This window comes from Bactrocera dorsalis, chromosome 1, assembly GCF_023373825.1.
Source record: "Bactrocera dorsalis isolate Fly_Bdor chromosome 1, ASM2337382v1, whole genome shotgun sequence".
Taxonomy (NCBI): Eukaryota; Metazoa; Arthropoda; class Insecta; order Diptera; family Tephritidae; genus Bactrocera; species Bactrocera dorsalis.
The window spans coordinates 93,974,501-94,000,672 of NC_064303.1; the positions used below are offsets into that span (position 1 = coordinate 93,974,501).

At 37.0% G+C, this 26,172-nt stretch overlaps 2 protein-coding genes, 1 long non-coding RNA gene and 1 pseudogene across 3 annotated transcripts; 3 read left to right on the forward strand and 1 right to left on the reverse strand.

Moving 5' to 3' along the window:
- Positions 1–1,308: 1,308 nt before the first annotated feature.
- On the reverse strand, positions 1,309–7,902 carry LOC105223479 (zonadhesin). The gene is made up of 7 exons (XM_011201216.4): positions 7,467–7,902; positions 7,140–7,304; positions 6,300–6,675; positions 4,500–4,735; positions 4,266–4,427; positions 3,592–4,185; positions 1,309–1,813 (listed from the first exon to the last, which is right to left on the reverse strand). Exons 1-7 carry the CDS (start codon positions 7,750–7,752, stop codon positions 1,413–1,415), a joined length of 2,220 nt encoding a protein of 739 aa, XP_011199518.2. The 5' UTR covers positions 7,753–7,902; the 3' UTR covers positions 1,309–1,412.
- Positions 7,903–17,292: 9,390 nt separating this feature from the next.
- Positions 17,293–17,831, forward strand: LOC125779056 (uncharacterized). Its single transcript, XR_007423091.1, has 3 exons — positions 17,293–17,451; positions 17,507–17,580; positions 17,649–17,831. It is a non-coding gene; the product is annotated as an uncharacterized LOC125779056 (long non-coding RNA).
- Positions 17,832–19,637: 1,806 nt separating this feature from the next.
- On the forward strand, positions 19,638–20,584 carry LOC105223482 (C-type lectin 37Db). The gene is made up of 3 exons (XM_019989318.3): positions 19,638–19,798; positions 19,859–19,929; positions 20,006–20,584. The coding sequence occupies exons 1-3, from the start codon at positions 19,714–19,716 to the stop codon at positions 20,468–20,470; spliced, it is 621 nt and encodes a 206-aa protein (XP_019844877.3). The 5' UTR covers positions 19,638–19,713; the 3' UTR covers positions 20,471–20,584.
- Positions 20,585–22,818: 2,234 nt separating this feature from the next.
- Positions 22,819–24,990, forward strand: LOC125779027 (C-type lectin 37Db-like; annotated as a pseudogene).
- The last annotated feature ends 1,182 nt before the right edge of the window (positions 24,991–26,172 follow it).

The window sequence follows — 26,172 nt, forward strand, 5'->3', positions numbered from 1 at the left end:
AAGCCTTTCCTGTTGATCACATTACTGGCCGTTTTTTTCGATTGTTTGGTTAACTATTATCAGTTTTTGACAGTAAAATGTAGAATCAATCGTTCGACTAAATTGGAGCAGCCCCTAGGGGATTATTCCTTTCCAATCACACCAAACACTCAGCATAACCTTTCGAGACGTCGATCGTGGCTTGGGAACCATTTGTTGAGCTTCACCACGCTTGGGTCATGATCTCTATCGCACATTATTGTCATAATTGATCCACCTTTCGTCTCCCGTTACCATTCCCTTCAGAAATTACTCGATTTCATTTCGTTTCAGCAAAGAATCGCAGATGTTGATACGGTCCATCAAATTTTTCACAGACAATTGATGTGATACCCAAACATCGAGCTTCTTTTTGTAGCTAACTTACCGATGTGATGCTTATGTGACGGTCCTGCTCAATCTTTTCCGTAATTTCATCGACATTTTCAACAATAGATCGACCAGCGCGAGGTGCATCTTTCATATCAAAATTTTCAGAATAAAAGCGAGCGAACCATTGTTGTGTCACACGAACTGATACTGCATGGTCTCTGTAAACTTTACAAATTTTTTTTATTTCCTTTTTTATGCAAAAATTTCAAAATATACCGAATCTCTTCATTATTTTCACTAATTTTTGAACAATTGTAACTTTTTTTCGACTTCCCCGAATTTATTAATTTTTCTTTTTTTGGTTAAATGAAGCTTAAAATCTCACCTTTCCAACACTATATAGTACACAATGCGATTGCTAGAACTGGAGATATACGACTCCAACATACGAAAATCTTTTTTCGACTACCCATCAATATATATGATTTATACACATAATTGCTTAACAAACTCTGTCGAACAGTGTCAACGGCAGTGAAAGGCATCAATTTATTTGTTCGGAACCTTTAGGAACGACTACGTTTATAATCAATACAAAAATACCTGAAGGTGGACAGGCATTCGTTAATACAATATACAAACAAATACTTAATACAAACAGCGAGCCTCAGAGACCTTCAATATATAATATAATATCCGATACAAGCTGCGATTGGACGAAAAGCTCGGTCAAATATCTAACAAAGTTTAAAGTTCTTTGCTTTAAACTTTGACACTTTTTTGATTTTATTGGAAGTTTAAATTGGCGTTACACTAAGGAAGTATTAATTATTGTTTCTTAAATGAAAAATAAAATAAAATAATATAAAGTATTTGTTATAACTGAATAACCGATATCTGATGTACCACAAAATTAATTTTTTCTTTAAAATTTCTCGTATGAATTTCGAGAAATGTACATATGCTGCTTTATTTAGATTATTATGGAACAATTTCACAAAAACTACTCAGTTACGGTTAGCTGTGCGTGGAACGGCCTTCTCTTCGCATACTTCGGTTGCTCAGAGAAGCGGTATGCCGTCACTTTGATTTTCACTAAACAATGGTTCTTCATCTGAGCGTGCACGTTTATCCGGTTTGCCCTTCTTTAAGCCGGGAAATGACAGTTTTATATGATTTCCGGCTGTACTTCCACCCGGCGTATTGCCGCCATTGCGAGGGGTGTCGTCGGTTGCAAAATTTGCTATTATCGAGTTAGTGTCTTCTGCGCCACCCTCGTTTTCATTCTTTCTTAACCAAATGGCTTTGATTGCTTCTTTTCGACGATATACTACTGCTGTAGCAATTGCTATAAGCAGTACGCCAAATATAAATAGTAACACCAAATTTTCGCGCGGGTTTGACTCTGGCTTCGGATGCCATTCCCAAGTATGTGTGTTGGCATTGGTTTGCGTTTGATTCTCTGTAAGAATTCAAAATGATTGAGAGAAAGTGTTGAGGACATATTGGTTTATTGTGTGAGAGACTCGTTATGCTCGTTTTGTTTTCTGAATGAGGATGTAATGAATGCTGAATGTACATTTGTGTTAATGATGATGAGAAACCTTAAATTTTACTTTTATAAATATTTTATTTCAAAACTCTAAATAAAGAGGAATCAATGAGCACCGAAAACTACTAAACAATTACTAGAAAGAAAACCCTAAACATAGCTTGTTAGACTTCAGTGAGTTTACTGCATGCAGGCGCTTTGACAAGTCCCTTCTTTATTAGCGTAGGAGGATGGAGCCATGCGTAGCATTTCACGCAAGTGAGGAAAGTTCTCAGAGCGCCATTCATTTGAGAGTGGTTAGAAACGTTTCTTTTACATATGGCTAAAGCAGGTCACGACTTCCGATCTTAGTCTTTGACTGGGTAGCTAAAAAACATCAGTTTGAAGGCGAAACATCCCCTCCTTAGGGTTGTGCGCTGGGTTTGGGACCCTCCACGTAAAAAAATCTACCAATGAAAAGGAAACAATAGCCTCGCTTTGACAAGTACTTAGCCTCAAAAGACCAAGTGGATTGCATACTGCATAAAATATTAAGCACTCCGGGCCACAAGTGCAACCGTGGAACCACTGCACAGCAACGTTTGACACTGTTTCAGGGCAACCAAAGAAGTTTTTGCATCGTAAAGTGACCGTAGATTAAACATGAATCCACTGTCTCACACCAGAGACCAAGAAACAGTCTAAACGATGAAATTTGCAGTCCTAAGCTGATCAGAAGAACGGGAAGACTGTCCTTTTGGCCTGAAAGATAATGTTGATAGTTTTCAGAAGGGTTGTTTTAAACCCACTACCTACAGTAGGGTGAAAAGTACAGAAGGCTTACTGGTGAATTGCAGAAAAAACGGATCCATTTCCTTAAGAAAAAAGTGGTGGAATCCATGATCGAAGTTATCAAATTGGGCAACGAACTGGATTCTCCAGTTGAGGCTTCGTGCAACTCCCTTTTGCTTCCAAAATTGAAAAAGTTACTCACCGGACAGAAATTTGAGTCCAATATGGAGGTTTTTGTCATTGCGGAAGCTTACTATGCAGGCTTAAAGAAAGTTTATTTTTTGGTCTGTATAAGAAGTTGGTGCCTCGCTCAGTCAAGTGTATTTAAAGAGAGACTATTTGGAGAAATAAATCGACATTTTCGTTTTCTGAATACCATTCGGATCACTATACTCAGACAGACCAAGCCTTGAACTGAGATGCTCCAACATTTATTTCGGATAATTATTAATTTACGAGTACGCCGTTCCAAGCACATTTTCTACCTTTTAAGATCGATACCACAATCTCATCTATACTAATCTAATATTAAGTTTGAGATTGAAGTAACTACTTCCATGCTGTAGTTAATCATTTATTTGACCAAGCTTTTGCCCTAAAAGAAAAAACAAGTTTCAGGAATATACGAAGCCCTACATAGATCTGCCTACCAGGTGTCTTACTACAACTTATCGGGGGCTTAACAGAGCTATTTATTTTAAGTACAGAAAAATATTTGCGGGTCCGTTATTAAACAAGGAAAGTTTAAGATTATACAAGTTCAACGATCATCTCGCTTTATAAGCATAGTTTACAGATTTCTAACCTCAAAATCAGTTCAAATTACGTAATGATAAATTATTGATGATTTAAGAAATGTGCTGGCTTGATTTGGAATTTAAGCTCTTTGGAAATATTAAGAAATTTTAAGTACTCACTTGTTGGCAATTCCTTGGTCTCGCCTGCGGCAGTTTTGCGGTTAACACTTGCGACGGTGGTCACGCTTAAAATAGGTTGTGTGTAGAGTGTATAAGGCTGAGTTACAGGTAAAGTTGTGGTTGACGTAGTGGAACGTTTTGTAGACGACGTTATTGTTGTTGGAATTGTACGAATTGTTGTGGTAGTAGTAGTAGTTGTTGTTGTTGTTGAGGGTGTTGCGCGTTTAGTAGTTGTAGGCTTTGGTTTCGGTGTTGTGGATGAGGTTGTTATCAGCTTGCGCGTGCTCGTTGTTGTCGGCTTCTGTGTTGTGGTTGTGTTTTTTGCTATTGTTGTCGGCTTGCGTGTGGTTGATGTAGTCGGAGGCAATGTTGTAGTGGTTGTATTTGTTGTTGTGGCTTTTTTGGTTATTGTAGTGGGTTTCTTGGTTGTTGTTGTTGACGTCGTTGTTGTTGTTGTCGTTGTGCTTGACGTGGTTGTTGGTTTTGTGGTTATAATTTCTTTTAACGTTGTTGTTGTTGTCGATTTCGTATCACTTCTAACCGTAGTTGTTGTAGTTTCCGGTATATTTACCGTTGACGACTCCGGTGGCGCATCTGATTTGAACCGAAGTACGTTTATTTATTATTTCTCTTTCGTCAATATTTTATTTTGTTTTGAGACTTTCACAACTTACCGAGACACACTTTCGTATAGTCCGGACAGCAATCATCGTCCGCTATACAACTATCGTGACAACTGCAAAGACCTATCAAATGTGTAGCATTACGCATTATACCGCTATTCGTCTCAGTGCCGCAACGTGACACGCACGATAAAGTGTCATACAGTGATTGTTCTACAAAACCATAAAAGTATTAATAAAATATTTTTCAATTGAATGAAATTTGGCAAAAAGTAGTCGGCTGACCTGTAGTGGTGGGCTCATACTCGCCGGAGTCATCGGCTTCATCATCATGATTATCCAAAGCCTTACACTCGGTACCGAACATTATTTTCACATCGTCTATAGCTATGTCGCTTAAGTGATTCTTAGCGCCATCCGCGACGAATACTATTTGAAAATCGTCTTCCTGTTCGTCGATACTGAAGTGCGCCTCGTTCCAGTTACTATTCTGATTGCCAGACTTGGTGAATTTTAAATAGCTACAAAGAACAAACATAAATAAATATATGCATATACCCTAAACACACTAAAATTTTATTTTTGATAAATTCATTGCTTGGTCTAAGACTGGGAAGCTTCTTAATATATTTTTTATTATTTATCTCAATTTGTATTTGTCATTATTCTGCATTACTTCCAGCCATTATACTGTGAGCTTTTTTAAGGAATGACATAGTTTTAAGGGTCTCAAAAAATCGATTTTTTATTGCTTTATTAAGTTCTACAATATCTCTAGAATATTGTTCTAAATTTTGAAGTTGCTCCGAGTAATAGTTTCGGAGATACAGCTTTGAGAACTCGTGCGCTCGAGGCTAGCTAGGCTAAGTGCGCCATTTTTAGACGCGTTTTTCTCCAAACTGTCTTTTTAAAGCCAGTTGGCAAGACTTCTCGAGAACTACTCCAACGATCTTTGCGAAATTTTACACAGGTCCTTGTGCTACAATTCCCAAGGACTCTGACGAAGGGTATTTTTTTCGATTACAACTTTTTGAAAAAAAAAAATGTGGCGAAATTTTCACTGAAATTTTCATTTTTTTGTAAAAGTGTCTGTCAAAAATCCAATTTTCAGTTTGCTTTTTTCCTTCGTCAAAGTTCTATGTTAAGTTTTAACTAAAACACGTATTTTTTACTTTAGATGAACCTGTTAAGAGTTATCCTGCCAATGTGGAAGCATCTTTTTTCCGAGGGGTCACGGATACAGAAGCTCATAATAAAACATGCCTCTCTGATTGCACCAAATACAGAGATGCGAACTCGCTGTTGATTTGGCCTTGTGGCCAGGTTTCACATACAATTTTTTGCGTTTAATGCTGACGTAATTGATCTATTTTTCAACATCAGTTACAATCCCTTGAAAAATGGACTTCTTTTTCGAGCATTCATTCAAGCATCATTTTTGACATGCAAACTCGCCTTTCAGGATATCATAGAATTCTTATGGTACCCAATTTTCCGACTGCTTTTAAACATTTGAAAATGTCAGCTCGAGCGACTTCCAAAGGTTCCATTTTCGGCAACAATGTTTAGTAAGTAAGGCTTTTAATGCCTCACCTTCAAACTTGTTTGGGTGCCTAGAATGTTCTTCGTCTTTCGAGCCGAAATTCAAATATTGTATATAATATCAGCATCAGAACACTTTCGACAGATTCGCTCGGTTGACGATGAACTACCGCCAAAGTAGGATAACTTTCAGCTGAGGGTTCACTCGTATTAAAGTAATGAAGAAGTACTTTCCGCAAAAAAACTTTCTTATACATAAAGTTCGACATATTTTTGTATGAAAAAATGATTGTTATTTATACTGTCAAAAAGATGCGAAAGTACAGTAGCTTTCCAACGCTTCATCGAATATTGGAATAATGACAAATTAATCAAGTTAGGCTATCTTACGCAAACCGCATGAATATATGGTAGTTATAGACCCAACATACTATAAATTAAGGTTATAAGGAAACAATGAATCTTCTATCACTTTGAAATTAGCGGTGCCAAGCCACTAGATCTTCAATCATACTACAATTCCTTTCAAATTTCGTTACTTACGTTTCTTTGTCGTCAATAACTTCCGATAGCATTTTCGTCAACGGTTTTATGTAGACTCTTAAATTGCCAACACCAGCGCCATACATTAAATAGTAAAATTGAAAGCAACACGCAGTCTTCAAGCTTATCGCACGTTCATATATGGGCGAGGTGAGGGCGGCTGGCGTTGATGTGGCACCGAAACTTTCCATCAGCATATAGTGGCCACCGCTGGCTTGCATTGTAGTGTGATCGTGACGCGGTCCCGTGTGAAATGAGGTGAACACATTAGTGGCCATGGTGCGTTTCCATTGGAAACCATCGGCTATGTCCGTGACCCAACCGCACTTGTCGTCTGGCTCAAAATCACATTCATGACTCACTCTGCCGGGGCGTCCTGTGTAAATTACCAAATAAAAAAATTCATGTGGATATGCATTTTTACTTAAATAGTCAAGACGAAGACTAAGACAATCTAGAAAAAGTTGTTTTTGAAAGTGTGGATGACATCATAATTTCTATGCTTCACACGATACATGCATACGATGCTTGTTAACAATATTTTGAGAGTTGAAATTAAACTAAGGCCGAGTACGCGGAAACCACAGGCATCGAGATGTAACACTCTCAATAAACTCTGGACCTAAACGTAGGATAGGTCCTTAACTATGAATATTGTCATTAACTAATAAAGGATCACATACGCCAACCAACACATTTAAATGGCTCAAATGTCTAAATAAGCTAGATAATTGTTAGTGTGAGGTATTGGACAAAAAAGTCACCTTCGTCTAAGTGCAAAGCCGAACAACTTTCAAAAAAAAATTTTCGTTGCATTTAAAGCTCGATTGTTGTACTCACGTCTACAATAGCCCAGCGGACGATCCCAATCGGTGCCGTTGCAATATGCATATCGGTTACCAGCCAACTCAAAGCCCTCCGAACAGTAGACACCGATATGATACTGATCCACATATTGTATTCGGCCATTTTCTGGATTCTTCGTTGGACTACTACATACATTGCCTGGAACGATAGAAAGTTATACTTTTTTCATGAAATCATTTGTTTTGAGATTGCGAAAGTAAGAAAGATTCAAGCGCAACAAGTGCAAAAATGTTCTAGAATCTCACACATTTCGTTATTTGTCGCTAAAAATGACAACACAACTACAACATTTGGACTAACTTGCACATATTGGACGATTGCCAACCCATTTGCCACGGTTGCATGTCGTACGCCGATCACCGAACAGCTTGAAGCCGTAATTACAATAGTGTAACAGCATCATGTTGCGACGTCGCAGCGCTGAAAAACCATTTGGTAGCGGCTCAGGATTTTCACATGGTATTCGCGAACGATCGGGCACGCGACGTATTGCGCCACTCACATTGTGCATCCAGTAAAATATTAGACAACAGATGAAAATCAGTTGCAAGTGAGTAATGCGCTTCACGGACTGGTGTTGAGGCATTTTTTACTCCGTTGATTTCAAAAAAAATGATAAAAATAATCAAAGTTATACTTTCTCCAAAATAATGTAAAAGAATTTTCCAAATTTAGTTCTTTCCTCGCAACAGCCACAATGGGCACTGATAGGGGTTAATAAGTTTACTGGCGACTGGGCGATGGAACTGAAAATAATTATGGATAAATACAAGTACAAAGCCACGATATGTATATATATATATATATATATACTAAGTAAATTTTTTTTACATATAGGCATATCCAGCATACATACATACACAAATATAGAGTTTGCTACTCTTTGTTTTGCACACATAGCTGATAAGCCTGAAGGCGTCAAGTCATCCAGTTCTTTAAGCAGTATGATATTACTTCAAATTTACATGTATTGATGCAGTTGTACACTCACAGTCAACGAATTAGTAACGGTAAAAAAATATTTAAGCCTTGAAACGTCAGAAACCCTATAAAAGTTATTTATATATACTAACTTGTCTCTCACCTTTCGAGACATAGGTTTGAAATTAGTACACGTCCTTTTCTCACCAAAAGGTCGATATAAGACAGCTATAGCACATAGTTATATGCAGGGTTTGTCCGAAAACTATTAAAACTGAGCCGATTTAAAAAAATTTATTGAAGCAATCGTTAAAATTCTATAAAAACTTTCAAAATAGTCCCCTTCTGTGCCGATGCAGCGCTACCAGCGTGATTTCCACGCATTGAAGGCGTCACGAAAGGCATTTTTCGGATTGGCCTTGGGAGCCGAGGTGCATGCTGCTTGGATCCCCTCTGTCGTCTCAAGATGCTTGCCTTTCATAGGCCTTTTCAGGCCACATCTGAGCTGTAGGGTGGTTGCGGAAGCGTTGTTATGCCGGCCCTGGTAAGATAGTTGTTCACAAGAAAAGCGGTGTGAGCCGAGGCGTTGTCGTGGTGCAACTTCCAATCGGCTGTTATATCTTGTCGAACCCGATTGACTCTTCGTTTGAGTCTTTTGAGAACTTCCAGGTAAAACTTGGCGTTGACGGTTTGTCCAGTAGGAACAAAGTCGCGGCGGAAGGAAATCAGTCCTCTTACTTTCAGGACAAACTTCAGGACCTGTGCCTTTATAATATCTTTGAAGTAGTAGTGAACAACTCAAGATGCCCTACAAATAGAGCTCCTATTACCCTACAAAGTCATACTTAAAATCAGATTCTACAGAGACACAATGAATTCCATATGCTGTTATTGAAAGAACCTCGAAGGATAACTTAAAATTCTGCTTAAAGACTCTGAAATTTTTACAGTAAATTATGCGCATGACTCAGTTCATACATATAGCAGGTACACCCACAGTTCCTACTAATGGTAATCGTGCAATAACTTTCGTCAAACTCTTAAACGAGAAAATATTTCATAAGAATATGGGTTTCTAAGAATTTTTAAAACAAAATAGTATACTATATATCAAAGCAAATAAAAAAAATCTCTAAAAATGAAATAAGCCACACACTTTCATAATTTTTGTTTAACTGAGTTGTCACTATGTATGGTAAAATAAGAGCCGTCATCAATACGCCATTTCTCTGCGGGCTATCTTCAAGCGCTGTTCTCTCTTGTGAAAACATTTACGAGCGAAAGCAACAACAATGTGAGCGCGTTGAATTCAAAGCAAGACGATAAGCAGATAACGCTCTAAAGCGGGAGGCTGTGAGCGCCAAATGTATCGTTTATCGAGTGAATACTGTATGTGCCAGAAGTGAAAGAATGTTTGATATCTCCAGAGAAGAAATGACTTTTTATCGTCTTTCATTTAACGATGGCTACAGCAGTATGTGTATGACATATGTATATAAGAATGTGTACTACAGTGGGAAAAAATAGTAAGACTTTTTAATTAAAATTTTGCACGAAAACCCATACGTCGAAATATTTTTTCTCTAGGTTGGTATGACAGTCAGTAACATCTGTTCCAAATCCTTGGAATATCGGAAGAATTAGTGAAGACCATTTTGAACGATCATTTGGGCCTAAGAAATGTGTAAGCACGATTGGTTCCAAAATCACTGAAAATTTTCGAAAAACGGCGTAGTATCTCTGAAACCATACTTTCCGACTACTAAGATGTCATGAAGCGTATAATTACTGACGATGAATCTTGGATCTATGCTTACGACCCGGAAACCGACGATCAATTGGCCGAATTTCGTGGCAAAGATGAGCCGAAGCCGAAAAACCACATCAAAGCCGATCAAAAATCAAGTTCTTCGATTATCGTGGTGTGGAGCACTCCGAATTTCTTTCGACTGGCCAAACTGTCAATAAGGAATATTATTTGAGTATTATGCGTCGTTTGCGCGAAGCTTTTCATAAAAAGTAGGGCGGAATTATATAGTATACCGACAATTCTTGATTTGTACATCACGGTAATGCATCGTCGCATTTAGATTTAGCTCCCTGTGACTTCTGGCTATTCAGGAAACTTAAACGACTGTTTCGGGGAAGCCGTTTTGAGTCCATCCAAAAATTTTAAAAATATGACCAAAGTCTTTTTAGATTTTGCCCATAGTAGTACTTATAACTTGCCGGCAAAGTGTAGCGAAGTGAGTCAGTTATTATCAGAAATAAATAATAAGTAATTATTGCAAGTAAATATGGGCTTAAGCTTAGGTCTCTACAAACTTTTACTTTAGAAAGCATGCACTACTACGTACATACAAGCATACTAATATTTTAAGGAATTTTCTATGCCTTTTCGATTTGATTTTTTTCAAATGTTCTTTGATTTTTTCGCCACATATTACCAGCCAGACCACGAACTTCACTTCAAAATACAATTAAATGAGGCTTAATCTTCAACTTTTAAGATATTATTAATTTTACACAAAATAGGTTTATTTTAAGTTCAAACAACGGTGTTAACGGAATAGAGTTTTGTGAATGTATGCCTCAGAGATTCCCTCCATAAAGTATCTCTTCGGAGCCTGCACTCTTAATTCCATTTGCAATTAAAGCAGATCCTTTGATAGGATTAAACCCGATCATATCAAACATGTCAACGAAAATGAGATATGTGGGCAAAATCTATGATCTATAATATGATGTCTCTCACGCATACCATAAAAATTTTTCTTCACTCACCCGATGTTACCATAACCGATTTGAGAGGAGATAATGCCTTTGGACTGAGAAATCAAAACTTCTCGAAGAAAAAAATAATACTTTTTGAATGTTTATTTTATGTTTGTCTTCAAATATATGTTATAAAGAAGCATGCTACAAAAGGTTATGTGCCTTTTTAGGGTTTGGGGTTAAGAATTCTAAATATGATACTTTAGTTTAGCAAACCATACAACTATTAATTTCAAAAAATTAACTATGACTTCCACTTTGTTTAGCATTTCCCACGGTGTAAACGAGTACCTATTGGCTCAGCATTGTTTTACCACACCCCACCACTCTTTCAGTAAAACCCAACTGCATCAACGCATACATCATATGTATTAAATTTCTCGAATATCTACATCCTCATAAAGCCTTCTTCGCAAAGAGCACTTCGCACGCTTTAATGCTCGCATTCCCCAAGGTCCAATCACGAATTTATCAACGAATTATACTCGCTTTGCTGGCATTTCACCACTTTCGCTAATCACCAGTAAATATTTACCCAGGCAGCAATGCTGATGGAAGTTGGAGAATTCGAAAAAAAATGTGCATATACACTCTCACATACATTCATACACACAAACACACACATTCATACAAGCACACACATTTATAGAAAAAACTATGTATATGAGGGATGTATAAAGATGACGTGAACTGTCGTCGAGTCAATATCATAAGGTTCACAGCACGTGCAGTTCGGGAAAACCACTAAAACACAGTATGCAAATATATTTACATATTTAAGTGCATCTGTATGTATGTTTATATGAATGAATAATATATGCATTGGTAGTTTTTATTATCGAAACCCGCCCTTAAAGAGAATGTCGCATACTTTTGACATTTATATTTGCCACAGTAGCTGTGACAGCATCCGAAAACTATGCAGCACAACAACAACAACATTGCAAAAGCAAACAATGAGTCTTATTAGAAAATTAAACAATGTAAAAACTGAGCTCAAATACAAACGAAAAGGTAGTACAAATAACGAGTGCAACCGAATTTTATACCCCGGTTCAATTTAGTAAAATATATATTATGTTTTTAGAAAAATTTTCACGCTAAGAGATTATAGACATATTCGACAATATGGTGACTTAAAAAAAGTTCATTCCGTCGAACATTATCTTACAAATCTATCATATCTGTCAAGTGAAATTTCAAGCTAATCAGTTCAGTCGTTTCGTAGAAAATTTGCTGACGTCTTTCAAATACGATCAAAAAATCGTCTCAGATATATGAAGATTCGTTGTAACGGGTGATCTAGTAAAGGTACTTTTTTCAATTACTTTTTCTCTACAGATTCTGCTAGAGTCTTGTCAAGCTGTCATGCTATTTTTGTTCTGTGTTGCTTGGCATTTCATCATGCAAATACTTCTGTCTGAGAAACATTTATAAATCGTTCAATTTTATTACGAAAATTCCTGTTCTGCAAAGGATGTTTTTTGCGCGCTCCGCTCAATTCATAGTCAACATAATCGGCCCACTGAACGTACGATTCGCAACACCATCATCCATCTTGAGACCCGGCGTTCATTACTGAATAATATTCTTCCGAATAGACAACGTCCAGCACGCACTGAAGCAAATATTGTAGGCTGAGAGTGCACACAAAGACCATGGATAGTCGATTCGGCGCCAATCGCAGCAACTCGTACCGATGTATGGAACAACTTAGCGCATTTTAAGTCGAGATTTTAAATTGGAAGTGTACAAAATAGAGCTTGTGCAAGAACTGAAGCAGCTCGACCTTACCAAGCGACATAACGTCGATCTATGAGCATATGAAAAGTTCCAAGAAGAACCGAGGTTTTCGAGCCAAATTTTGTTCAGCGATGAGACCTATTTCCGGCTCAACAAGCTAAATTGCCGCAATAATGTCGAAGAGTAACCTGGAACCTGGAGCTGGCATTTCATCCAGAAAAAAAGAACGGTTCGGTGTGGTTTGTACGTCGGTGGATTCATCGGTCCATATTACTTCAAAAATGATGCCGGTGAGAACGTAACCGTCAATAGCGACCGTTATCGCGCCATGATGACCGACTATTTGATGCCTGAAATTGAAGCTCGTGATCTCGTCGAAATTAGATTTCAACAAAACGATGCCACTTCCCAAACATAGCATCAATCAACGGATTTATTGAGAGAACCCTTCGGTGAGCAGATAATTTCAAGTTTTGGCCCAGTCAGTTGGTCACCAAGTTCGTATGATACACCCTGTAGACTTTTTCTCTTGAGGATATGTAAAGTCTAAAGTCTATGCGGATAATACCGCACCGACCCAAACGGTCCAAATTTTTATTCATTAACTTAGCTCCAATATGCCCATAAAGAAGTACAACACATTGCGCTCGGGTATAGAAACTGTCAAGCGAAATGAGAGAGAAATTAATGCCAAGAGCCGCGTGTATTTAGATATGAAAGAGTGTGCAATGCCAGTTAGGCATTTGTGCGATTACAGTTGGCTTGCTTTCGCGGCAATTAAATTGCAAACATTGAATTACATTATTACAACTGCGTCTCCGGCTGCGCTCAGTTATTGCTGATATACACAAACATGCAAACATCTCATTGTGTGTGTATGTATGTATGTATATGTCTGTATCCACAGGCTTTTTGCTTTGCATCCGGGCGACACACAGAAGCCACCAGTCGCCGGTAAGCAGTCTCAAGCGCTGATTGCGCCAGAATGATGAGTGTTAGCAGCCTGCCTGCCGTCGTGCTTGTTCCTGCTGCTGCGTGCGTTGGTCACGTGCCGCCATTAGCATCAACGGTGATGATGGTGAATTATAGATGACGCGTGGCAAGACAACCGACAGCCAACAGCCGACAGTCACTGCCAAAGCCATACAGTCGGAGTCATAGCTACCAGTCAAAGCAACTCCCCAGCGACCCTACCAAGTTGTGCAGTATTGAACATTGCACTGTACACCACAACGCACTTCGCATTACCTTACATAACGTCTGGTCGGCCATTCACAACTCGTCTGCAATTCCACCCTCCTCCACATCATGTCGTTACTGTGTTCAATTCCATTCGACGCGCCATCACTCCCCAGCTCAACAACGGAAGTGGCAATAAGAAGTTGTCAATATTGAGTGATTATCTGTGCGATTGCAAAACTCGACTCGTTGCCGCAGTGATTCACCATTAACTAGCGAGCTTAGTGTGTGGCTGATCGAATGCTGAACGTCGGTGTGTGGGCTTACGTAACTGGTTGCCTGCTGCCAAGCGCTTGATGCCTATTGCCAATGGGAAAACACCAATGGACGACGAGATTTCACAAACTTCGTCGCACCAATACCGCCACAATAAGTTATGCTGCTGGTGTTGGTATACATAGGAAATGTGGCAATCGTTTAGTTATCATCACCGCCAGTTGAGTATTTAGTTGCGCTATTGCTTTATATTTCAACATGATTGAGTTTCTAATGAAAAGTTTCGAAAAGGAAGCCAGTTCAGTTTGAACTCCTTGCGGAAGTATGCGAAAGCTGCATAATTTCCTGAGTTACTGAAGCATGTTCAACGCATTGCAGGGTTAACTGTTGACTCCGTGAAGGATCATCTTTTATATGCGTAGAGTACACAATAGGTCAAAGATGGAAAAGTTTGATGCCGTTGTTATTGGTAGGAAGTGGGTAATATGGGGGAGAGTGCCACTGTTAACAATATAAAATCTATATACGAGTATAAGAAATTATGTACACACATGATTATTTTACCGCTAACGAATTAGTGAAAAGGCAGCCTAATAGTACCCTAAGAATGAAATTTGACTTCCAGATGCACCGACACCTCTGTCAATACTTAACTCTACACGCTTTGAACTGTAACACATTGACGCATGAAACGAAAGCAACAACAGATCTATCATCTGTGACTATTCAGGTTTTTTACTTTTTCTAAACCCTAATTTATCACATAGGAAACAAACTGACTAGACTGTCGAAGTTTAAGCTCTTTTCTTTTGGCACTAAAATAATTCGAAGATATTTTCTGTATGTAACCGTATATTGCAGTTTAGCCGGAATAAAAATAGTCTGCTAAAACATAACGATCTTCTTCGCAGGAAGAACTGAATACATTAGAAAAAATCTGCCCGTTTTAATATACAGAAGTAAACCGATATGGACAGCAAACGACGCCATATTTTTCCTTGTTCTTTTGACATTTCTCTTCAGTAAGGTTTGAAATTTCATAATGGAAAGGGTCAATATTTTTAAATTTTACTACCGAAATTCGGAGTCAATGGCCTACAATTTAAGAGCGCTACGTCCAATTTATGGTCGTCATAATTCTTCTGTCAGATCAAAAATTGAACGTCTAGTTGAAAAGTTTGAATCCATTGGCACAGTGCAAAATGGTCCCGCGCCAGTGAGACAAAGAAGTGCCCATAGGAATTAAGGAAGACCCAAATCAGTCTCTCACACGTGGTTCTCAAGCGTTGGGCATCTCTGTAACGTCGTTGTGGCGAATTTTGCGAAAAGATCTTGGCCTACATTCTTACACGATCAAATTGACGCAAGAATTAAAGCCGCTTGACCACCAGAATCGTGTATGTTCGTGAATTGGGCTGAGCAACAACTTAAAAATGATCCGGATTTTTCATTTCTGGCTGAATGACTTCATAAATAAGCAAAATATGCATTATTGGTCAAGCAGCAATCCACATGTACTCCATGAGTCATCATTATATCCCGAAAAAATTACGGTTTGGTGCGGTTTATGGGCCGACGGCGTCATTGGACCGTACTTCTTTTGCGATGATCACGACAGGCGGATATGGACTTGGATAATATGTGGTTTAAACAGGACGGCGCCACAATCACACAGTGAATGCCTCAATCGGTTTATTGAAAACCAAGTTTGGTGAAGGTGTTATCTCACGAAATGGCCCAGTCAATTGGCCGCCTTGGTCGTGCGATTTGACGCCGTTAGGCTATCCTTTGTGGGGCTACGCCAAGTCTTTGTTCTATACCAACAAGCCAACGACGATTAATGAACTTCGTATGAATATCGAACCTGAAATTGCAGCAATATCGGCCGATTTATGCCTGAAAACCGTCGAAAAACCGTCGACTTTCATACATAATGACATCGAATGTACTTTCACAAGAATGAGGCTTTTGGTATATACTCTTCGAAAGATGTCTAGAAATAAGGTGTGTTCTTTTTAGACAGCTGGGTTTGAAGAGGTAATATAACGCATATAATTCAATGTTATGCTCAAGAAATAACTTTATTGTAAAGATACCATACCATTATGATTCGGGCAAGTAGCCATCGCGATTGGCTCGAAAAATTTCCTAAAGCGGAGACTTTAGGAGAAATATCTTTACGAGATTTGGCGTGGATTACTGTCGGAAGCGACGGTACAATCTCCAAGCAATTTCATCAGATTGGATCACTAAAGAATATAGCTGCTATACGAATGGATAGTTCGATCAATTTTGAAGACTAATGATTCCACCAACCACACCAAACCGTGCTTTTTTCTAGATTACATAGCGCTTTTTGAATCTCTTCAGGTTACTCTTCATCCAATGCTACCAGAAATGGGCCTCATCGCCGAAAAAAAGACTCGAAAACGTTGAATCTTCTTAGAACTTTACAAGAGCCCATAGAGGGACGCGATGTCGCATGGAAAAGATCGAGCGACTTCAGTTCTTGCACAAGCTGTATTTTGCACGGTTTCAATTTAAGATCTCGACATCGGCACGAGTTGCTGCGAACGGCGCCGAATCGACTCTCCACGGTCTTTGAGTACATTCTTAGCTTCGGCTGCTTTATTTTCTTCACTGCGTGCAGGCCTTTGTCTATTCGGTCGAGTAATGAATGCTGGGACTCAAGATCGGTGATGGTGTTGCGAACAGTACGCTCAGTATGTCTTTTATATTCACCATAAGTTGAGCGAAGCGCGCGAAACACGTTCTTTACAAAAGTGAATTCGATTTAACAATTTGTTCAGAAGTAAGTCTTTCCATGATGAAATGCCAAACAATACTGTACAAAAATAATATGAAAGCTTGACATGAATCTTGAAGAATCCGTCAATAAAAGGCTTTTGAAAAATGTACATCTAATTGGATCACTCTTTATCTACGAGGAACAGCTCTGCATTTGTAGGCGAGAGAAGTAAAAACGGCAGCTAACTTATCGATTCACCGTTATTCGCACAAGCCAACAATGGTTCTCGGGTTACAAATATGGGTATTGTCCACGTATGGTAATTTAAAGCATTGTTTATACAATCCAAATGCAGAAAATATAAAATTAAATTTATTTTCTTATAATATGAAAAGTCACGTTTTCAATTAAGATTCTCTCTGAAAGACAAAAGATTTCATTAATATATAGTACTCGGCTTAGGTAAGCTTATGAGTATATATAACGGTAATGTAGGTGAAGATCGTGATTAGTCAGATTCACAGCAGGTCCACCACACTACGTTGTCTACTTCTTCACGTATCCCACCAGGAATCGCTATAATGGGTCTTGCAAAATTAATTTCGTGTTTGTGTTTGGCACTCGTGACACAACAGTTCTTAGGTAAGTAAGCTTTCAATTACAAATATTTTTTTATTAAAAGTGGCTTACAATACAGGAAACTATGCGGATGCGATCGAAATTGATGGATCAATATACGGCGGTCTCCGTTTAGGACTGCGAACATCATTAGTAATATATTGCTTAGATTTTATTCATTGGAATTGGAACTGAAAATGGTTTAAATGTTTTTGTTTTAGTTAGATTTTTTCTCCCCTCGTCCAGCCTGCATGGCAAGATATTCGCTAGTGTGTGGTTTCATTTTTCGACCGCGTTGCTGCTGTAGTAACATGTGTTGTTAATACTTTTATTGATTTTTAATATCTTGTCTTATATGAACAATAAATGAAAAGTGCTAATAAATATGAAAAGTAATCTCTATATACACTATCCATACGAAAAGAGAAACGAAGTCAAAAGAGGAAATACTCGCATATTTTCAAATGTATTTTAGATGATGTATTAAGGCTAGTCGTCTAGAACGTCTGCTATATTGTATGTCAAATAAGTCAGGAATACTAGTGTTTGGTTGAAGCGGAAATATCTTTCGTAATACCCTTCACGGGTGCATTGTTCTATGGTATAAAAGGATGTAAAAATAAATATTTTTATTGCGATTATGATCGGTGAGCTTTTATAGCAATCTTTTTTCATACAATTTCTAGCTAACATATACGGAGCATAAGGGATCCTTTATACCCTAAACAATGTGGTTAGCTAACAATTTATAGAATCGATTCAGAATTTTCACTAACACCATATACTCGTACTCCATTTAAAAAATTTCTAGCTTCAAGTTGACTCTAAAGCCACACGACGAAATGTGAGTAGGAAACTCCCATAAGGTGGGCTTCCTTCTACTCATCTTTGGTCCCTGATAGTAAAGAATCTGCTCAAAAACTTGAGGATCATAGCTGATTGCGAAGGTCAAAAGGAAAGTTACAGCGTACTGTGTACGAGTTTACGCAGAGTTATCTCAGCGTCGCAACAAATTTGGCGATCGCAGGTGGCCTCGCCATCAACCCAAGTATGTAAGTAATAAGATGGTTTTATTTACTAGAAGTTACAAGATCCCGGTGGCACCGTTGTCGCAAATGTTAGACATCCGTCTCCAACCGGCAAAAACAACGAAATATCTAGGACTTACCCTGGATAGGAAGCTTTCATGGAAGCCGAATATCAAAGAGATGGCCAAAAAGGCAGCCTTATACTGCTGTAGAGGATTAGCAAAAGTCGCCGAAAGCAATCCCCTCGCTCTATGATACCATAGTCAAACGCATTATGTACTATGGTGTCTTGATGTGATGGAGGGCTCTGGAAAAGACTACACTTACAAAGAAACTCGAGTGCAATAAGGTCCACTCCAACCATGATAGTTAACGCCATCTAGCACATAGTGCCCGTAGACATCGTCGGAAGGTGTATGGTTGCGAAATTGGCTATCAGATTCAGACCTTTAATAGCCATTGTCTTATTGGCGCCCATGCCGTAAGGTTGGAAATCTTACCAGACGCCATTTGCGGAAACTGTATGGAAGAGGATGAGGGGGATACAACTCAACACTTTCTTCTTGACTGTCCTGCATTTGAGAAGTTAAGACTTGAATACTTATGGCATACGTTCAGTTATCCCACAGAACAGGCAGGAGTTGAATTTAAATGCCTGTGAAAATTTGCATTCTATATCAAGTGTTTTGCTAAATGATAAGTTCGAGCACAAAAGTTTTTCTTTTCTATAGTTTCACAAAGGATATACAGTCCTAACTCCAAAGCTCCTATAAGGGAGTGGTTGAATGATTTCTCAATAAAATTGCAAGGAAATATAGCGCTGAGCATTAAGTGTTTCGTTACTATATAGCTTTGATGTCGCTGGGCTTCTCCCCCCAGCACTGATAGGCTGGGTTACTTGAGTCGGTTGTGTTTAAAATATACAAAAAAATGAGGATAATCATCCCATATTTTCACCATATTTTTACCCGGTAAGGGTATTGATTTCTTCGGTATAAATATTTTTATAAATTTTTGCAGGAATCTGTAAAGCGATGTAGCCTTATCAGTGGGAAAGCACAATACTGCACAACTGTATAAATACATACATATGCACTCATGTATCATAAAAATACCACTTGTAATTGTTTTTATGCATTAATATCATTATCAAATTATGTAAATATGAATTATAAAATTTGCGATTGATTCATTCGCAATTTGGATCCACCACCAACTGGACGCGCAGACGTTTGAGCTTAAAAAATATACTTGAATTATGGGAGACGTGCGATATATTCCGTTTATTTTACTTTTTATTAATGCTTTATTATTCACTGCAGGCAGTACATCGGTTCAAGAAGGTAATACAAATTTTATCAATTCACTTATTTCTCTATTAATTTTATTTTTTTAATATACAGGTGAAAATGTGGATTTACAACCCTTTGTTAAAGTTGGTAGCAAGCATTATTTAGTGACTCACGGCTTAGAGGTACTTAAAAACCAAATAAAAACCTAAGAGCCATCACAATTTTAATTACATAAAACACATTGTCCTCCCTTTGTAGATGAATTGGTTCGAAGCTGTTCATTTCTGTCGTTCTTACGACAGTGATTTGCTAACGATTGAATCGCTGGCTGAAAAGAATGCTTTATATTTGCACTTGTCGCCGTTGTGGAAAATTAGTCAAATGCGTGTTTGGACAAGTAGCAACGATTTGTCGGTGGAAGGCACCTTCATGTCGCTGAATAGTGGACGTCCAATGCTTTATACATTCTGGGGACAGAACGAACCGAACAATGCGGGAGATGGGGAGGATTGTGTAGAAGTCATCCTACGCAGTGATCTTTATTTCATTAACGATAATAATTGTTCAACACAAATGCAAGTTATATGCGAAAAGCGTTCACCGTTAAATGCGCGTAACTCCGCCACAAAATCAAACTTTGAGAATATAACTGAGAATTGTGGTTTAAAAAAACTAGTGGAAGTATTTCTACAATCTGCAAATGTTTTAAACTGCAGGGCATAATATTATGTAAATAAACATCTTTTTATTTTATTTCGAAAATATAGTGATGCTTGTATAGCTTGTTTTGTAACCTGCTGTGGTTTTTGTGTTAAAATAAAGAGTAATAATAGTAAAGTTCCGAAAATCTGTTGAATTGTATGAAAAGAGATGAGCTCGTTGTGACAGAAAACAAAATAGATTTGGCTTTTTGAGTAAGGCTGTTGGAATTTTCATAGCTTTCTGATTACATACCATCTATGAAAATTTTATAAAGCCTTGCTTAAAAGCAAATATCTCGAGAAGTATTAATGATAGCGACTTTAACCATGGATCTTTTTTGTACCAAATAAAATTTCCTACAAGTTTGTTATGTACATTTTTCTATAGTTTTGACATTTACGAGATAAATACACAAAAAAATATGAATTTCGTGGAAAAATTAACTTTAGAGCCCCGTACTACCTCGCCGATGTGAATTTGGATTTTGTCGCAACGGGCACTTTTGTAGACTGTTCAATTCTGAGAAATATGTGTCTAAAGTGAAAGCGATGCCATAAAATGCTAGAAAAAAAGATAGAAAATCACGATTATCGTGTATTTTCAATGGAAAATTTGTACATGCCTTGGTTTAGTCCAAAATGTTAATATTAAGGGCTTAAAATTTCAGGGAATTTTTTTTAGTGTATTTCCAAAGAAATTTCATGAGAGGATTGAAAAAATTAAGAGATCAAACAAAAAACACCCTAAGATTTTTATATATATTATACAGTCTCTGATGTTTCTTTTGGGCGTTACGCATATCATGACAACCTTAAGCGGTCAGTAGGGTAATCTGACCTGCTTTTTGGACACTTTTTCCATAGAAAGTTTTATTCCACAGTAGAAATTTTTTCACATATCATGAGGTATATTGTGGGGTGTATAAACAAAGTTTTTCGGAATTTTTTGATGACGTCTCATCTGTTGGAGAAATGGCTGTGTGAATGAGATGCGTTTTTTCACTGGCGGACACGATTTCTCATGTTTTGATCATCTGAAACACAAAAACCCAAGAAAAAAAATCTTGAAAAAAGATTGGTGACCCCTTAATGTAAGTACCTTATTCTGGGTAAAAAATTAATTAAATGGCAATAACGATTTAATGGCACATTGGAAATATTACATTCTACAAAGCTAATAACACAGAAAGCTCCATGTGTTTATAAAGTTGAAAGCTACTATTGCCACACACAGCTTTCTACAAAGTTTTATATTTTTTTGTTAATTTCTCATAACCGGGTTAAATGCAATTTTATGTCAAAGTTTTTCATTTGACAATAGATGAGTTCGGTTTACAGCAGAGAAAAAATGTATGTAAGTTTATGACAATGAGTCTCATATGGGCCAGTTCTCTTTTAACAATGAGCAAAAAATACCCTTACTTTTTTAGCTTCCATAAAACAAAGAGGATGATCTCAGTAGTGAAGTTAACTTCTTACTGAAACTGTCGGTAAATTTGTCTATTATGATCATGAAATTAAGTGGTTACATTATTCTGCATAACATGTGGTTAGTTAAAAATGGGTAGAATCGGTTCAGATATACCCGTATAATACATGAATGAAAAATGCTTCGATATAATTACTTGGCAATACTGCATTAAGGGTTTCGGTTAATAAGAATTTGTATATCAGTAGGTGACTCCCCACACCACCAATATGAAGAATGTAGTGATATAGTGATATACTGATGACTTGAATATTAAGGTGCATTTTGAGTTAATAAGACAGAATTTATGCCAATAAGTTATCGATATATGACCGACTACATCATATTACATATTAGCATTTCTACTACTTTTCTTAAATAAGTCGTATTATAATATACAATATTAAAAAAAAAATATGCACACTTATATGTTAATATGTATGAAGCGAGAGCTTATAAACAGTGGGAATACCCTATGTACCATATATTGCAGAGCATTGCAAACATACCCATACTTTATTTTTTCCACGACTTAATATTAAATGATAATTATAAAAAACCATAATTTATAATAATTTAATTTTTTGCTTTATCCCGCCACGAACTGCGATAAGCGATGGACTCTTATCAGTGAGTCTGACCAGAATAAGGCACAAGTACTCAGTACAGCATTATGTCATTGAGTAAAAATACTAGTCCACAATAAGGTATTTATGAGTAAACTCAAACTGGTTAGTAAAATACTAGGTGGCAACAAGAATTTCTTTTTTAAAATGCACTTAAAATAAAGACATCTTTTTCACTTTATGTTATAACTCAATTAGCTTTTATTCCTAACTTTTAGAACTTCAAAAAAAGAGTTTGGTTTGAACCAAATTATTTTGTCTATTTTGAATCAGTATGAAATAGTTATACATATATTATATAAGTATGTAGTGTACATATAAATTACCAAATTGACACCGGCTTTCAAAATTTCTTATCGCTCGAGAGAAAAATACGACCTGTGCTTACGGTTCATATGATTTGAGAGTGAGGGTAAAGTAATTGGTTGAATTCACTGCTTGGTAAACACTCTTATACGTATATAATATTAAAAGCTTGTTATAAAAGCTTTTTATAAAAAACATTATCTATAAAACTTGGAAACAATTCATGCGTTGTTTCATATCACCACCAACTAGACGCTTAATTGTGATGAATCAAGCACAATATGTATGTCATTTTGCTCTTCCTTCTGACTTCTCAGTGTTTACTTACAGTTCATCGGTTCAAGAAGGTAATACAAACTTTATTAATTCACTTATTTCACTACATATTATTATTATTAATATACAGGTGAAGATGTGGATTTACAACCCTTCATTAAAGTTGGCAGCAAATATTATTTAGTGACAACTCCGGCCACAGGGGTACTCAAACATAAATATCTAAATGCCATTACAATATTATTTAAAAAAATACATTGTCTTCCCATTGCAGATGAATTGGTTCGAAGCTGTTCATTTCTGTCGTTCTTACGACAGTGATTTGCAACGATTGAATCACGGGCTGAAAGAATAGCTGTAGTATTGCACTTAAGGGAGTTAAAGTTAAAACATTTTAGTGCTTGGACAAGTAGCAACGATTTATCGGTGGAAGGCATCTTCATGTCGCTGAATAGTGGACGTCCAATGATTTATGCAAACTGGGGTCCGGGCGAATCGAACAATGCGGGAGATGCGGAGGATTGCGTAGAACTCGCGCGACGAGACAATCTTCTCCTAATGTTCGATAAAAATTGCCTTAAAAGACAAAGGCATATTATCTGTGAAAAGCGTTCACCGTTAAACAATCGTAATTCCGCCTGTGAGAATGTAGCAGGAAATTGTGGTTTAAAAAAACGAGTGGAAGTATATCTAAACTCTGATCAAATATATTAAAGTGCAGCGCATAATAATATGTAAATAAACATCTCTGTTTATTATTTCGAATGTATAGTGAGCTTGCTTTGTGTTCTGATGTGGTTTTATTAGAGTAAAGAGTTATAATAGCAAAATTAAGAAATTCTGTTGAGCTGTATGAAAAGAGATTAGTTCGTTGTGACAGAAAACAAGGCTGGTATGATTTTATTTCCTCTTAAAATCATTTTGGGCTTTGAGCTAAATCGAAAGTATCATGAGTATCCTTGTCGTCAGGAAAAAACTCTTTCAACGGACGTTAAGTACCTTTATCGGATAGCAAACGCGATTCATAACGGCTCCTGTCCAGAAGATTTAGGAAACGTTAAACCTGGACCCATCGTTCGCTCTCGTTGGTTAACCAAAACTAGTAGAGTAGTAGATTGTACGTAACAACAAATTCACCATCCGAAAATGTAAGAATTTTAACAACGTTTGTCATGAAAGCTTACGTACCTATGTATTTTAATGTTAAGTATTACAACTCGGTAATATATGGCAGTTCACTCTTATGTAAATATATTTGTTCAACGCAATATTTACCACAAAATCTGCGCGAAATTGTAAATAATGTTGTTCAAAATAACTTATATTTTGCACATTCAGAAAATGTTCTACTAACAATGCTTTTTGATGCCAGAAAGGAAGTGCGCCAGAGGGCTCTAAAAAAAAAAATTTGTACTATCGTGAAAAACTTTACGACCCAACAAAATTAAGAGCTTACAAAAAACCAACTATAAATTTTGACTTCACTGATTATGTTGAGATGATAAACTTAGATAACGATAGCATTTTGTCGGAGCCGCCCTTCACTGCAATCATACCCTATGACCATTTGCTCGAATACATAGAATTTGACAATCCTCCACTTCCGGATCCACAAATTCCTCCACATATTCAAGAAACCGAGCGCTTTGTGCAACTGCTGACTAGCGTTTCACGTCGAACTATAGAAAAAAATCGCGGTGGTGTTATGGCAGTCACGGTTGCAAGTCGAAACGCAACATCTAGGATGGACAGCAAACAAGACCTTAAAACTAATTAATTCTGAACTTTAGAAGTATATTTGGCCCTTAACAGTTAAGTTTTTGCTTTATATATAGATATAAAATGATATTGTTAACAATACGATTTCGCGGAAGATTAAAGCTATTAAAGTTTGAAATTTTATTTATTATTATTTTAATTTTTATGGGTAGATAGGTAACTTATACACACATCGACCAAAGCGACCAACGACCATACCACGCTGAATACATCGGTTTTCGTCCGATCACCGAAACTTTTTAAAACCCGATCTAAATACTATTATTTTATAAATATCTAATTTATTTTTAAGGGTCACAACGTTTTATTTCTTAAAATTACAAAACCCATGAGCTTTTACATTTTATGTGTATTGTTGATTTAATGACTAATTTCATAATTTTTTTTTAATATTAATCTAAACATCAAAATTAGACCGTTATCTATACAGCTTCTAAAGCTCTTGGAATTTCCTTTCGAACAAATCCAGACATAACCATTTTTGTTAGTTTTCTTAAAAGATTCAATAACATTTTTGAATGTTTTAAATTTGTGTAGAGCACTTTCTCAAAATTGCAAGTATATAGAGTTCTTAAGATCAACTTGATATGCATCACAAAAAGAACGCTGATGAGAAGGTGTAGCAGCACCTGTACGGTCACTGCTTGATGTTTTCGGCTCCAGTAGTTGTTACTATTTTCCATTTCATTTATTGAAAAAAAAAAACAAAATGAAAAGTTTCTCGTTAAAAACCGGAAGCTCCATTTTGATTTTAGACCCATGGTTTCTTGGGCAAATTTTCTTAAAATTCATCATAGTTATAGTTATACGATTTTGATAACCGCTTGGTGTATTTTTTTTGCTCCATACAAATTGACCCACTCTAATATACATACAATTATATATGCATATATGTTAAAATGATCAGAAAACACGGTGAGCTGAATATCCGATTTCTGTATGTTCGTGTTTCTCTTTATTAATATCGAGACAACATATAGAAATAGTAGATGTTCTTTGCCATTTTGAGAAGGTTTTCTGTGCAGGTAGGCAGGATTGAATCAAAGCACAGCCATGTAAATAACGGGCTGAAGGAAAACATAGGGAGCATTACATTTCACATTGAGGATAAAGCAGCGAGCTTCCATGTGTTTCAAAACTTGAAAATGAGCAACGGAACAACAACGGAATTATAATTTATGACAACTTTCACAAATAATGAGTTGGATGTGTTCCACTTCACATCCAAACTGGCGGAAATATATTTTTTCCATACATTTTCTAGCTTCC

Excerpts from the sequence above, each read along its gene's own strand:
- LOC105223482 (XM_019989318.3), top strand. The coding sequence starts at position 19,714 with ATGGGAGACGTGCGATATATTCCGTTTATTTTACTTTTTATTAATGCT. Across the intron at positions 19,799-19,858 it reads CAGTACATCGGTTCAAGAAG|GTGAAAATGTGGATTTACAA; the intron begins GTAATACAAATT and ends TTTAATATACAG. Across the intron at positions 19,930-20,005 it reads TAGTGACTCACGGCTTAGAG|ATGAATTGGTTCGAAGCTGT; the intron begins GTACTTAAAAAC and ends CTCCCTTTGTAG.
- LOC105223479 (XM_011201216.4), bottom strand. The coding sequence starts at position 7,752 with ATGCCTCAACACCAGTCCGTGAAGCGCATTACTCACTTGCAACTGATT. Across the intron at positions 6,676-7,139 it reads TCCGCTGGGCTATTGTAGAC|GACGCCCCGGCAGAGTGAGT; the intron begins GTGAGTACAACA and ends TAATTTACACAG. Across the intron at positions 4,186-4,265 it reads CTATACGAAAGTGTGTCTCG|ATGCGCCACCGGAGTCGTCA; the intron begins GTAAGTTGTGAA and ends GGTTCAAATCAG.